The 15,118-nt window shown below is 43.1% G+C and overlaps 1 protein-coding gene across 1 annotated transcript; it reads right to left on the bottom strand.

The window, feature by feature from the left end:
• Positions 1-11,534: 11,534 nt before the first annotated feature.
• PHLDA1 (pleckstrin homology like domain family A member 1) lies at positions 11,535-14,809 on the bottom strand. Its single transcript, XM_053585426.1, has 2 exons — positions 13,396-14,809; positions 11,535-13,035 (listed from the first exon to the last, which is right to left on the bottom strand). The coding sequence occupies exon 1, from the start codon at positions 14,615-14,617 to the stop codon at positions 13,421-13,423; it is 1,197 nt and encodes a 398-aa protein (XP_053441401.1). The 5' UTR covers positions 14,618-14,809; the 3' UTR covers positions 11,535-13,035; positions 13,396-13,420.
• Positions 14,810-15,118: the final 309 nt, after the last annotated feature.

Here is a 15,118-nt window from a genome sequence, read left to right as displayed (position 1 = left end):
ATAGCATTTAGTAAGAATCCAATAAACATTAGTTGCTACTATTGCTATTTCTAATATTCTATGAGTATGATTAGTAAAATGCCACCATTATTAATATTATGTCTTATCTTCCTAATGCTTCAGATGTAAGCACCTTGAGAGCAAACCTTATATCTTACTCCCATCTGTGTCCCCCATAGGCCTGCCACCATGTCCTGCATGTAGTTTTAAAATAAAGCACCTTCTGAAGTTTATTGTTTTAATAGAATCTGCTGAGAAGGGTCAAGTGTATCAATCATTGATAATAAAGCCTGGAGGAATGGTTCCAGTTTTTGCACAGGACTCTGTATTTCCTAACTCTTGTTTTATAATTGTGTTGCTTTATTTATATGTAGATTCAAAGCCAGTTTTGCTAAGGTGTGTTTTTAATAAACATGCCTTTTTTATATATAGGAAAATGAATACACAAAATACCCTGGTTATCTTGACCCCAAAACAATCTGGCCTGTGCCAGCACACATATCTAACAATCTTCGTATCACTCTGGCTGCCCTTTGTTGAATACTGTCTATGAGCTTGGCAGCAGGCTAAGAATTTTATGCATTTTGTCTGAATTAATGCCTAACAGCAGTCTTGTGGGAGAGGTATAATTATCTCCCTTCCTCACTGCAGGCTTAGGATCTAGAAGGAAATACTGAGGTCTAATGAACATCTCCTTTTCAAACTCAAGCCAAAGTACAGAAAATATTTCTTAGGGGATTTGAGCCTATAGAAAACTCACAGAAGTTTTGCTGTATTCTGTGTTTATTTCCTTTCTTAAAAACTCATTTAGGAAAGAAACAAAATCTTCCAAAAAGAGATGAATACTCAACAATTTTAACTTAATATTTTTATTGAGGTGAATTGATGTACAAAAACATTATTCATATTTAATGTATACAATTCAATGATTTGAGAAGAAGAGTTTTGACCTTCCTTTTCCTCTGAAATAATCTTCTTTTCTAAAAAGATGATTGTCTTAAGCCTTAAAGGTTCATAGGAAGTTTGCATCTGAATAAAGTTTTTTTCCCCGCAAAAGCGAAACTTTCTTTTTTTTTTTTTTTTTTTTTTTTTTCTTTTTTTTTATTGTTGGGGATTCATTGAGGGTACAATCAGTACATGGGGGAAGCGTAAGTTGAGGCAGTTTTTAGAAAAATGCCTTCCTTTCTGCTTCCATTTTCTTGTAAGCTCTCGCTGCCTCCCAAGCCTGCTAGGAGACCCCCTCACCTTGCTTTGCCTATCAAGAGGATGGAATCCTCTCTCTGACCCTTAGACTCACACTCTTCCATTGCATACCTGATTCTTTCCATATGTTTAATTCACAAACACACTAGTCTTTCATCCCAGTTGTATGTGTTAATGTCTGTGCAATAAGTTTCATTATATATGTGCAATATTGATTACGCATCTCAAGTTAAACACATACAAATGAGAGGGTCCCTGACCTACTCACAAGTGTGTCTAGACGAGAACATGGAGAACCAGCTATCCCCAAGGTTGCCCTGTGGACCTATTTTACACAGTCATTTGGTTCAATTGGGTATCGTTTTGTAAAGCCACATGGAAATCAAAGTATTTTTTTCCCAGGCTCTTGGAGTGCCCGGGTCAAGAATGCTGGCGATCTGCTGTCAGGGCGCGAGGCTGTCAGCGCTGCCCCTATCAAGCCTCCCAGTCATCACTTGCACAAGAACAAGTAGGCAGCCCGCTGCCTTGTGACAAGCGCTGTGACTCCTGGGAGGGAGCCAAGTGCCATGAATGAAATCCTATAAAAGGTCATTTTAAGGAAGAGGAAATGTTGGTATCACCCGGAGCACACACAAAATTTTGAATAAAAAACCGGTGATTGGATGCCAGGGTGCACATGCGGACCAGGAATTGCTCTCCTTTCTGCCTTCCCATCCTCGCATTAACAAGTATTACAAGTTCTGAAATCTTCTCCAAGTGGTACTCTTGAGTCAAAGGAACACGCAGAAACATATTGTTCCATATTAGAACAATGGCTAAGCTGGGTTTAATTCAGGGATGCGCGAATTGCTTTCAGCTAATTCTCTAGAAGGGCAGCTGCAAGTTTGTGGCCCCACCTATTAGGATCTTGCCCATGCCCACAGCCCCACTACCTCCGACACACCTGCTCAGGGAATATTTCTCCTGACACCTACAGGCTCTGGAAGCCAATCAGCTACCTTCTCCAGTAACTATACGTGGCCATGTAAACATTCAAATCCCACCAACGTTTTTAAGTCCACAGATAATTTTGAGACCTTGGGGGTGACTAACAACTCTGGACACATTCCATGAATATTTTAGGAGTCATAAGATAACACAAATTCCAAGTGGCTTTTTAACCCAGTTTCTGAAAGAAATGATTTCCCATAAATTTAAAAAAAAAATAGTATATTCTAACAATCACATTTCAAAATAGATTTCTGGAGTTTTTGTGTGTGTGAACATGCCTCTTCCTTGAGGTTTTTGTTAATTCATATGGATTATATTTGAAAAAGCTAAATCACAAGTCATATTTTAAAAAATGGTAAAATGGTTTATTTTCAATCTCTGTAAGCCTCTTAAGAAGGCTTTATATAATTAAAATAATTATTTACACTTTGGGGAGGAAAAGATGTGACAAATCTCCTTATTTGAATGCCTCAAGAGATTATTTGCAAGAATAAAAATGCCTTGAATTTATGTAAATTTCCTCCAAGTTTTCCAAAGTAAGTAGTAATACCTTGAAAACAATAAAGGAAGCTGGGTTCAGTGGCTCCTGCCTGTAATCCTAACACTTGGAGAAGCCAAAGAGGGAGGATTGCTTGAGGCCACAAGTTCCAGACCAGCCTGAGTAAAAGTGAGACCCCCATCTCTACTAAAAAAATAGAAAAATGAGCTAAGATTCATGCCGGCATCTGTAGCTGCAGCTACTGATGCAGGAGGATCTCTGGAGCCCAGGAGTTTGAGGTTGCTGTCAGCTACGATGCATCTACCCTAACTAACAGAGTGAGATTCTGTCTCAAAACAAAAACAAAAGCCTTAGTAATTAAGAATCAAGGGAGGCCAGGTACAGTGGCTCATGCTTGTAATCCTAGCACTCTGGGAAGCTGAGGCAAGATTACACAAACCCAGAGTTTGAGGTTGCTGTGAGCTAGAACTCCACAGCAGTCTACCCAGGGCATCAGAGTAATATATGTCTTAATAATAGTAATAATAATAAAGATTCAAGGGAGCTAAGTCATAGATTCAGGGTGCTAAGTCATGTCTTTGACCAAATGCTTGTGTGACTTTGGGTAGGTAAATGACATCCCCTCGCTTCATTTTCTTCCTCTGTAAATGGGGCAAGATGGATGACACTTTGTCTAAACTCCTAAAATGCCATTATCAACTCATTTCAAACTTATTACTTATGCAGATAAGAGAGGTATCATTTTATATAAAGCGAATACAAATGAGGGTCCACTAGCTATGGAGAGAGCCATGAAATCAGTCTCCTGGTAGTTACTGGTACTATTCACAGGCATCGGGGAATTCATTTGAACCTCTGGCAATGACTACTATTGTTCTATAGTGAGCCAGTGCACCGTGGCAAGGATCAAATTCTTTCTCACACCTGCAAATGCAATCCAGATGGTAATATCCACCTTAAGAGTCTCCTTTCCTGTCAGAAATTAACAGTAAGTCACTGAATTGTTCTCCTGCTGAACTGGAGCCATTCCCTCCAGCAGTAGTGTTGAAACACGGCTACAGGAAATTACAAAGGGACCTAGCATCCCCACAGACCACTGCTTTGAAATAGGTGTGCAGGCAGGGGGGCTCCTCCCTCTGAGGAAGCCAACCCAGAGGTCAGGTTTCACACCAAAAAACTGACCAGCTGCCTTCAGGAGCCACCAAAGCCATTAGCAAGAAGAGTGAACACACACACGTACTTATAGGTACATACACAGAAGGTGCCAAAAAAGTCTACACATTTTAAGCAAGGACAAAATTGTATTTTGTATTCGAGACGGAGTCTCACTTTGTTGCCCCAGGGTAGAATGCCCTGGCATCACCACTCATAGCAACATCAAACTGCTGGCCTTGGGTGATCCTCTTGCCTCAGCCTCCGAGTAGCTGGGACTACAGGAACCAGTCACAACACTTGGCTGGTTTTTCTACTTTTGGTAGAGACGGGGCTCTTGCTCTTGCTTAGGCTGGTCCCGAACTCTTGAGCTCAAACAATCCACCCACCTCAGCCTCCTAGGATTACAGGCATGAGCCACCATGCCCAGCCCACAAAACTGTATTAAAATTGTAATACACAAGTCACATTTGACTTTTGCAATTGCAAGAGATACAAGATACAAGATAACGAACGTTATTGGTATATAGTGAGTATCACAATTTTAATACAGTTCTTTCCTTTCTTAGAATGTATATACATTTTTTGCACCCTCTGTATATGTACGTATATACACATACACACACCTTCATACACATACATTCATGTACATACACATACACAAAAAATGTTTGCATTTGGAGTTACTTGGAAAGATTATGAAAGGCAGGTGTTTACCAACTGCAACCAAGCTTTGTAGAAATGAACATTTCTTTAGCAGCTAAAAAACCAAAAGAAAGAAAGAATAGGCCTAATACTGTTATGGGTTTGGCCTCCTTGACTGTGGCTAGTCACAAAGCTGGTCTGCAGTTTGGAGAGGATGAGTCAGCTATGACGGGGTAAGACACACTGCCTGCTAGAATGTGCGACAGCAACGTTCAAAACACTTGGAAAAGAACTGAACTCTTGGCTTCAGAAGGAACGGAACTGTATGAGCTATCAGTTTCAGGAGAAAGCCAGTGGAGAATAGAGACATAATTAAAACTTTGAAACTCCCAAGAGTCATTTCCTGTTTCTTTCTAGCCAATAGTTGAATACTTAGTTATCAGCTGCATTGGAAGCACAGGATGTGTGGTCTTAGAGGACAGTCGTGCGTGTTTGCTCACGCTATTATAAATGACTTTGGCAGGGCTTGAGAGTATACAACATAACCACATTGACTATTTTTCCAAGTTTTCATTTCCGGAGGTTCACTAAACATCAAATGCGTTAGGTGAATGGCCGGGCAGGGAGCAAGCCAGTCTCACGTCTGATCTAGCTCAGAAGCAGTTAATTCTGATGCTGTATCAAGGGATAACAAAGTAGGCCTCTCAGTCCTCAGGCCCTAACAATCCCATCATGACGATATCAGATTCTGAACAAGTTTCAAACCAATAAGACCGCCTATAGTAACAGTACATCCCAGATCATCTAAATTTCCAAAGTCTTCTGGCCTCAACTGGCACCATCTCTGATAACAAGACTCATTCTGGCTGGGCCTCTAGAATACTCAAAATATGACATTTATTTTATTATGGTCTTTCAACATAGTTGGTGAGGGTTTCCCACCAGGTCTTTGAGAAAAAAAGCAAGTAAGGATATTTTGCTGAAAAGATTCACATGGTCAATGTATTCATTATTCAGGTTTTTCTCTGTTAATAATTCCTGGGTAGTTGCAATGTTGTGTTAATATAATTCCTTTCATATCACTGCCTTAACAAAAATATAAATTGGGCTCAAATTCTACAAAAAAACTAGGAAGTACTTGATGCTATTTTTTTTAGTTACAATAACATCCTATTTCTTAAAACCAAATTATTTGAATTGGAATACACATATGTGTATGAATACATGATATCTAATTCCTCTTAAAATGGTGTCCGGGTAATTGTAATGCTTTCCTTGACACAATGCTTTTGATTAAGTGGTGGCTCTGGGACTTGAATTTATGTAGATTTCACTGGCACTTCACAGTGTGTTTATAACAGTTCCTCACAGGCAAGGCTATGATTCCCACTTACAAATGAGCAGATTAATGCTCAAAGAGATTAATGGAACTACCTGATGGCCACAAGACTAAGCAGAGTTATAACTAGAATCCTAGTTCATGCTTTTGCCCATATGATGTATGCATAAAGATGTTTATTGTAGCAGTAATGACAACAGCATAAAAACAGAAAATCACCAGACAGCAGTAGGCAAATGAATGAAATAATACTTCACCTCAATGAGCTATTATGCTGCCATTAAAATACGACTTTAAATAATAATTATGAGGTGATAGCTACCAGGTATTGAATGCTTATTTTGTGACAGGAACATCAACAGTCCTTGATGTGAACTATCTAATTTGGGCTTCAAGGCTCTAATCCTGTGACCAGTTCTGTCACTGTCTGCATTTTACACATGGAAACTGAAGCTAAAATAAATTAAATTACTTGCCCAAAGCATGTAAGCTAATAACAAGACTGTCTGACTCTAAAGCCAGGTCAACCTCGGCAAGGTTGACACTTGAAGCTGGATGACTCTTTATTGTGGGGGAGGGGCCCTCTGGTGCATTGTGAAAAAGTCAGTAGCATCTCTAGTCTCCACTCACCAGGTGTGAAAACCAAAATGTCTTCAAACATGGCTAAATATCTCCTGGGGCACAAAATTATCCCAGATTGAGAGCCACTACTCTTAAAAACTAGGCTGAACCATTGTGCTGTATATTCCCCTCCCAACACCAGCAGTCTTCTGATGGTCGTAGACAGGGTTCCCTGTGATACAGGCTCTAACACTTTGAAAATTTTTTATTTATTTTTTTAATGCTTCAAATATAGTTTTTTAACACTTTGAAATTTGACTGCAGGAGTTCAGCAGAGATGGGGGAGTCTCCCCTCACTCCCAGCACTATTCTTGGGAACCTCACCTGTGAGGAAGGGAGGGAAACAGGACTGAGAGGAAGAGCGGAACTCCCGTGGACACACTTTGTTCAGAGAGACCTCTGTCAAACTCCACGACGAGCTCCGGTGTCCTGACTTGAGGCCACAGGGCCTGGCCTTCAGCCACTCCCCGTGGAACATCATTGGATGTAGGATCCTCCGCAAGCTGGGGGTGTGTTCTAGGGCAAGGTGATGCCCCAAGGAAAGGACAAACCAGAAGCATGAAAGCCACCAACACCCCCACACCTGGGGACTGGATGCCCTCTGTCCTGAACCAGTAATCTTGGCAGAGCAGATACATATAAGAGGGTTTTCATTGTGTAATTTGTAAATAACTGAAAACATATGAGCATGTGGACCAAGAGTGGAAAGTAATAAGCCAATGAAAATAGTCTAAAATGGTAATTAAAATGGTAATACTTTAATACATTTTTCTATTTTTCAAAGTTGAATATAAGGATGTGGTCAACATATTGTCCTTACCATTTAAAAAGCACTGAGACCTCAGAAAATACAATTTACAGTTTCAAAATATCATGTGTTATATATTCAGACAGCTATAATGATTCTCAAGCTTGTTTATCTGTCCTAAAATGCAGAGAGCTTCCTTTCATAGCAATTCCAGGTACTGTTTGTTCTGTTTGAAGCATTACTACATATACAAACTCATTAAATCTCTTCACTAATTCTAAGGTAAGTATCTTTATTAACTCCATTTTATTTTTTATTTTTATTTTTAGACAGAGTCTCACCATGTTGCCCTTGGTAGAGTGCTGTCATGTCATAGCTCACAGCAACCTCCAACTCTTGGGCTTAAGCAATTCCCTTGTCTCAGCCTCCTACATAGCTGGGGACTATAGGTGCCTGTCACACGCCTGGCTATTTTTTGGTTGTAGTTTTGTTTGGCAGGCCCAGGCCAGGTTTGAACCCACCAGCCCCTGTGTGTGTGGCCAGCGTCCTAGTCACTGAGCTAGGAGCACCAGAGCCTATTAACTCCATTTTACAGAGAAGGAAATTTGTTTCCAAGAGTTTGAATAATTCAAGATGTGCACAACTGGGTAAGTGGTGTAACTGGGGGCTGGAACCCACGTCTCAAATCCTGGCCCTACCAACTCTGTACCACCCACCACCTACTACACACTTTTATTTCACACAGTATCCCTGAAGTCTCCTCACAATGGCAGTAATCTGTCTTCTCAGATTTCATTTCTTTAAAAGAAAATAAAAACAAATAAACTAATAAAGCTGTCAATGCAAGACTACAAAAGAGATTAAAAAAAAATGCCTTCAAATTTCCCATTCTAAAGTTTTTTGAGATTTAAAGGCTTTTAGATGCCAATGGTGAGTGTAAAAATAAAATTAATGCCATTTTTCTTTAAAGAATCAAGTCTCCCTTCTGCTTTCAACACAAAACAGGAAGCTTTATAAATAAATTCCTGTTTGAAGGACGATTCTCACAGGGTCAAAACTGCATCTTCCCAAGAGTCCCAAGGGAACTAGACTCTCACCGGGACTCAAAAAAGAATTGCCTTTGAGCTAATTCACTGGGGACCATTCCTGGTCCTCTCAGGAACTATGGAAAATTCAACTCAAATTTATTAACATTCTGGAAACGAATTCTTTCACCAAAAGATCTGAGTGAATGTCCATAATCAAAATTCCTGCTTAGTTTTTTAAAAATGAATTTCCAGGGCAGTGCCTGTGGCTCAAAGGAGTAGGGCGCTGGCCCCATATGCCAGAGGTGGCAGGTTCAAACCCAGCCCCAGCCAAAAAAAAAAAAAAAAAATGAATTTCCAGCCACAAAAATAATCTTTTTCTTCCCAGAGTGCCTAAACCCTTTAGAATCTGTGTTCCATAAGAACATATAGTGTTCAAGTCTGTGAATAAGGTCTTCAAAAGTTCCATAGGTCAGTCATCTCAACAGATAGTTTATTTGAAATGGAATGCATTTTGAAAATACGAAAAATAAATCACATCTCTCCAAAATCATTGAAGAGACATATTTACACAAATTCTGACCACACTACTAAGTTCACGAAGGTGATGATTCGTCAAGCATTTGGTGTGTGGTGGTGCTTGCTTTACAGATGGTATTGTATATTTTTTAAGCAGAAGGCAGATCTTGGAATGTAACAGACAATGGTTTTATGTTTGTTCTCAAATATAGTGGTCTGGAAGGTCTATCTACTGTGAAAGCCTATTTCCTCACTGCCCAGCCTATCAACCAGCCTTCAGCTGCAGAGCAGTGGGGAGTAGGTCTCCCTGCTTTTTATGCAGATGCTTGTAAGAACAGAGTCCTTCTGGGGCAGCACCTGTGGCTCAAGGAGTAGGGTGCCAGCCCCATATACTGGGGGTGGCAGGTTCAAACCCAGCCCCAGCCGAAAACTGCAAAAACAAACAAACAAACAAAAAACAGAGTCCTTCTGCTCTGTTCTTTGGACAATAACACCCTGTCTAAGAAAACCCCCGTCAGATCCTGTATTCCACTTGGCAAACACCCTGCCAACAGTCTCGATCACTTTGTCACCTAATCTTATGTAAATCTGGATTGGCTCTTCAACATTGCAGGTCAAAAAGCTACCCTTCAAAACTGTGTCAAGAGTTTAGGAAATAGTTCTCAAAAATCTATGTTCCATACTTTCACAATTAATACATCTTAGGTTGCTTTAGGTAAACAGGTGTATTTCTTATGAATTACTGATGGATTCAATATCAAGAACTATATTTTCCAAATTTAAAATTATTCTGCTGAGGATATCTTATTGATAAAGCAAAAACCAATTCGTTTGACACAAACAAAAAGAAAGAAAAATGAATGTTCACAGTCCTGTCTCCATCCCGCAAAGCTGTGTTCTAAAGGATTGCTCTGGGATCAAATTTTAGACCTCTCTCCTAAGCTGCTACTGAATACTAATATTGTTAGCACCCAGACCCAAACTAAAAAAACCACATGACTTTCCCTAGAAACAGAAAACAAATGATGTGCTTCAACTCATACACTTGCAGCAAACTTACTTAGTGTCAGATTTTAAAGTAGGGCTCTTTAAGAGAAATTTAGTAAAAAAAAGTTAATAACAGGCTTTTCAACTTAAGCCAGACCTGATAGGATTTACACGTGTGGGAAACACCTTTAAGCAATGTGTATGGTTCAGGTTTTATAAACAACCAGTGGAAAACATACATGAACTGAAATTATAAAGTTAACTTAATTTCTATCTGATCAGAGAATCCTAGCCTGTTCAATGAGGGAAATGTTCTTTCTAAAAGTGCTCCTCATAGATATTTACTAGAGAGGGCCAGAGGGCCTCCGCACTCCCAATAGCATATATGCAGATCTAAGTGTCCACTAGGAATGTTTAAAGAACTTTATCATAATGCTTACCCAGCCTGTCCCAGAGTTAGTTCCCAGAGTTAGTTGTTCTCAGGAAATGACAGGAGAGCCAAGTGAAGAAAGCACTTGGTGAGGCAACAGTAACCACCTTTTAGGTGCAGGGGAGTTAGTTACACATTTCGTTCTTTCATTCATTTCTCCCAAAAAACAGTTCACTGAGCTGTGTATGAGGGATGGTACCAACACAAGTTCAAGGAGAAAAGTTCAATTTCCAGACAGAAAATTCCTGTTAATTTTTCAACTTTTTACATTTTATCTTTTTTCAAGGGGTGATTTTTCTATTGGATCTGCTCTTTCCTTCTTTTTCTTAGGTTAAAAGAAGTATTTTTTACCTTTTTCCATGAAGTTGATTTGTCAGGCCTCAAAATACCTTAGGTCAATGGTTCTCCACCTTCTTAATGACGCGGCCCTTTAAGACAGTTCCTGCGGGTTGCGACTCCTTAGGTGGTATGTATCATTTTCTTACAAGTAGAATAGAGCCACTGAGACATTAAATGATGTGCATTTGTATTTTGTTTTGTTTAGTCTTATGGAGCATGCTTGTTTTTTGCTCTGGAAAAATTATTAAACCATACTAATTTCAAAGTGACAAAACAATAAAAGAAAATCCTACTTCTTTCCGATTTCTGAGGTTTCACAGTTAAATGCTAAGAAGGGTTCAGACTAGAAAGTCATAAAAAGAGTCAAATCAACATAAGTATCACAGCAGACCAAGAAACAAAGGGTACACAAAAAACAGAAACCATGGTTCTAGTGGTCCCATTAGGAACCAAAACCACTGTAGAAGAAAAAAAAAAAAAAAATCAGCAGCCAAGAGGGAGCCTGGACCCAGGTAACAATGAAATTACCTAGCACTATGTGTAAGCTAACAACATACAAATGCCTTTTTGAAAATTTACATGAATCATAATTTTTAAAGTATTTAATATGGATTTTTATTTTTATATCATAAGAATTTTTAAAAATCCTCCATTTGAAAAAAGTGGTTTAGTTGGGGCTATTAAGATCTGCATGTATTAAAACTATAACATGTACTATGGCTCCTTCCCTAAAAAATACATCAGTAATTCTAAGGAAACTGCACCAAACTTAAGAAATCTTTACATCTGGCTCTCTGAGCTGTCTCATATATACGTAAACGAGTTTTTAAACCTCAGCAGCATAGTTTCACACCTACAACCTAACAGCCACTAGAAGTGAGAGTCCACTTAACTATTTGCCATTTGCTCAAGTTTTAATTTTCCCTGCAACTTTTTGGACAAGAGTTATGATCTCAAAATCTCATTATTTAAATACTGCACTAAAAAGTAATTTCACCTTGAAACTCCCTCCTAAGTGGAAGAATAAAGACATCCCCAGCATGCAATTCCATTTCCATTTCTTGACTACAGAACTTAGCAGTGGTCTAATACTGACTATTCCAATTGAAATGCTGGAAAAACACTGACCAGGACTTTTGTGAAAAAGATAATGGAAAACAGAGACCAGTTAGTGAAGCCATGCAGATAGGAAGTGATATTCAGCCCCAAGAGGATGTGGTATCATCTATGGCTCTTTTTAAACTTAAGTAGCATCTGCCCTCTTAGATTTTAACCATCCTTTTGATTTAACACAGAAGAGGGTTTGTTCTACCTTTAAAAGCACATCCTCTTTTTTTCTCCTACAGTCCTCCTGAACAAGTGGCTGCCAAAACAAGACTGGGGTTGTTTTCTTACTGAAAATCCAGTATTTACCCAGTCCTTTCCTATTCAATTTTTCTCACAGAGCAATAAAAAGCAAAACAGTTGGTTTCTCTGATAAACATCATTGCGGTATGAAAACTAAAAGTTATGATTCCTACTCCTTTATTTACAAACTGTACTTTCAATGATGAGATACTTCGGTGTGCCTCTAGAATAAAGTAAAAGGATCAGAAAATGTGGTTCAAGTTAAGTGGGCAAAGCTCTTGGAGAAGGGTACTAGTCCGGACAGGGGCAAAAATACTCTCTAAACCAGTTAAATGATTCTGTTTTCCCCCATGACATTTTTGAAATGAATCATCTAAGGCATTCATACTTATAAATCAATCAAAGGGACTCAACTTATGAAACCCTTTACATACATATGATTTAAGCAAGGTTTTTCCTACAGTATACCCAGTCCTACCACAGTCAAGATATGATCATTCTGTCATCAGTTTGGTTATGTTTCAAATATTTAGAAACCAGATATCATTACTACGGATTTCGTTTTAGAAAAACAATAACTTCAGCATTAGATTTTCATAATTACACAATTCTGAACTTTTAGCTTTTTTAAACTTCTACTCTATACAAACTAAGGAGGAAAAAACTCAAAAAAAAAATATCAGTTTAATTTCAGCCACCTGGCATAACAATGAAAGTGTCAGACCTCCTGAAAATGCCCCAGGAATCATGAACGGATTCATGTTTTCCCCTCCACCGCCCTTTCTCTTTTTTTCTTTTCCAAGATTAGGACTCACCAGAGAACAAGTTTTCGAAAATAAAGTTTCCTTTTTGTAAAATGACCTACATTCAGAAATGTCTTAGAACAAGCATTTTTAAAAAACTAATAAATAATCATAAATCAAAATACATTAAAATAAAATTACAGTACATCATCGCTCCTACAAGGTCCACCATACTGAAAGATCCTTTCAAAGGTTCATAAATAAAGTCTTCTCTACTTGAAGTCGTTTCCTGCATCGTGATGAAGAGTACGCAGAAAACTGAGAATCCCGAGTTTTCGGTAGGGTGACGTCCAAACTGCAAGATCTGCTGCCGGGTGGGGAGTCTTGTTTTCGATCCAAGCGAAGACAATAGAAATATGCTCGTCCCACTTCCTCAAGTCCTCGAAACCTGTATGGAAATAACAGCAAATGAAGTCGGTGGCTCGGAGGCCTAAGACCCAGTTGTGTTCGGGACACTTGGGCGGACAAAGCGCACTCGGGAAGACACCGAGGTCGCGGCCTGCAGCGCGCGGACCCGTAGCCGAGCGGCGCTGGGTGCGCAGGGCGGCCGGGCCCAGTGCGTGGCGGTCTGAGCGGCCTCGCGGCCTGGCCCACCTTCCCAGCTCCCGTCTCTCGCCGGGCCTCCTGCTCCCGTAGCGTCCTTTCTTGCCATCTCCCCAGAAACTTGGAATGATTTCTCACTCCCGAGTGCGAACTTCCTCCTCCTCCCAACCCCCCACAAGCCCCAGCCAAAGAGGCAGGACCTCACCTTGCCGGCCCCGGTGCTGCCCCCTTCAGGCAGAGTTGGAGGTGCTGCGGAGAAGCCGGTGGCCGTGCGGCTGCGAGTGCGGTTGTTGGTGCGGGTGCGGTAGTTGGTGGGGGTGAGGGTGCGGATGCGGGTGGGGGTGCGGATGAGAGTGCGGATGTGGATGCGGATATGGATGGAGCTGCTGGGGCTGAGGTTTGGGTTGGGGTTGGGGCTGAGGCTTGGGCTGGGGCTGGGGCTGAGGCTGCTGGGGCTGAGGCTGCTGGGGCTGGGGCTGGGGCTGGGGCTGGGGCTGGAGCTGCGGCTGCGGCTGCGGGAGCTGCTGCTGCGCCTGCTGCTGGACCAAGTGCTGCTGCTTCTGCCGCGTGGACTTGACCGCCAGGATGGCCTGACGATTCTTGTACTGCACCATCTGCAGCGTGATCTCGGCGTTCCAGCCCTGGTCCTGTGGGCAGCGAAAGTCGATCTCTTTGCCCTCAGCCATCACCACAGTGAAGTACATGTACTTGCCCTTGCGCTCCACGCAATCCACGGTCTTCATGTTGGAAAAGTGCAATTCTTTGAGCTTGACCGGCGGCTCAAGGCCGGAGACCGGGGGTCCGCCGGGTTGGGACGGCTCGGCAGGTCCCTGCCCAGGCTGCTGCTGCTGCTGCTGCTGCTGTTGCAGCTGCTTGGGCGGGATGAGCAGCAGCCCCTCCTCGGTGAGGATGCAGCACTTTTTCTTCCAGAGCTGCAGCAACCCGTCGCTACGCTTCTCCAGCACGCCCTCCTTCAGCGCCTTGCAGCCGCTGCTCTCCAACATCCTCCCAGCATAGAGGGGACCGCCGCTTGGCTCGGCCTCTCCGCTTCCAGCCGCTCGGGCCGGGGGCAGCAGTAACAGCCGCGCGCCGTCCTCGCCCCAACAGCTCCCACGGCCGCCCGCCCGGAGCGCGCAGAGGAGGCTGACCGGCAGAAGGCAGAGCGGCGGCTGCGCGGGGTCTGGGCAGAGCGGCAGCCGCGTCCTGAGGCGCCGCCACAAGGTCCCGCAGCCGCGAGCTGCCGGGCCGCTGCCGTCCTCTTGCGAGCGCTCACAGAAGGGCACTGGCCGGGCCCCCTCGCGGCGCTTTTGAATGGGCCATCTTCCCCACCCCCCAGTGACACCCAGCGGAAAAGGCGGCTCCTGGCGCCCGAACCGCGAGGGAAAGCCCAGCTCGGAGAGGTTCCCGGCCGCCGGCGCGCGCCTCATTAACTTGGGGCCCCTCCGGAGCGGCCGCGTCCACGCCCTCCGCGTCCCTGGCTCCGCCCCGCGCCGCCCGCCGGCTTCCGTGCTCCTTCCCCGGGCGGGCGGCGGGAACCCGAGCCCGGAAACTCCTTTCCTACACTCGGGCGCCCGCCGAGGAACCCCCAGCTGCTCAGCGACCAGAGCCGACGCCCAGAGGGCGCTGAGAGGCCATCCCCGGTCCTGCTCTGCCTGGCCCGCGGGGCGCTCTGCTAACCGCCCCCGCGTGGGCTGCGAGGGGTGCGACTGCCGGGCGGCCCCTGCAGCGCTGCCGCCTCCCCGCCCTCGGGCCCTGGGGACGCGCGCGGGGCTTCGAGGCCCGGCGGAGCAGCGTCCTGCCCTGAGCCGGCTGGGAGGCCGGAATGAGGCTCTGCAGCCGCGGAGTCCGCGGAAAGGAGCCTCTCCGGAGGCCGATGGAAACATCTCAGAGCTCAGAGGCTGGGAGGACAGCGTGTCTTCCCTCACACG

This window comes from Nycticebus coucang, chromosome 3 (assembly GCF_027406575.1).
Source record: "Nycticebus coucang isolate mNycCou1 chromosome 3, mNycCou1.pri, whole genome shotgun sequence".
Classification (NCBI taxonomy): domain Eukaryota; kingdom Metazoa; phylum Chordata; class Mammalia; order Primates; family Lorisidae; genus Nycticebus; species Nycticebus coucang.
Note: the sequence above shows the minus strand (reverse complement) of the source record. Positions and strands in the feature narration are given on the sequence as shown.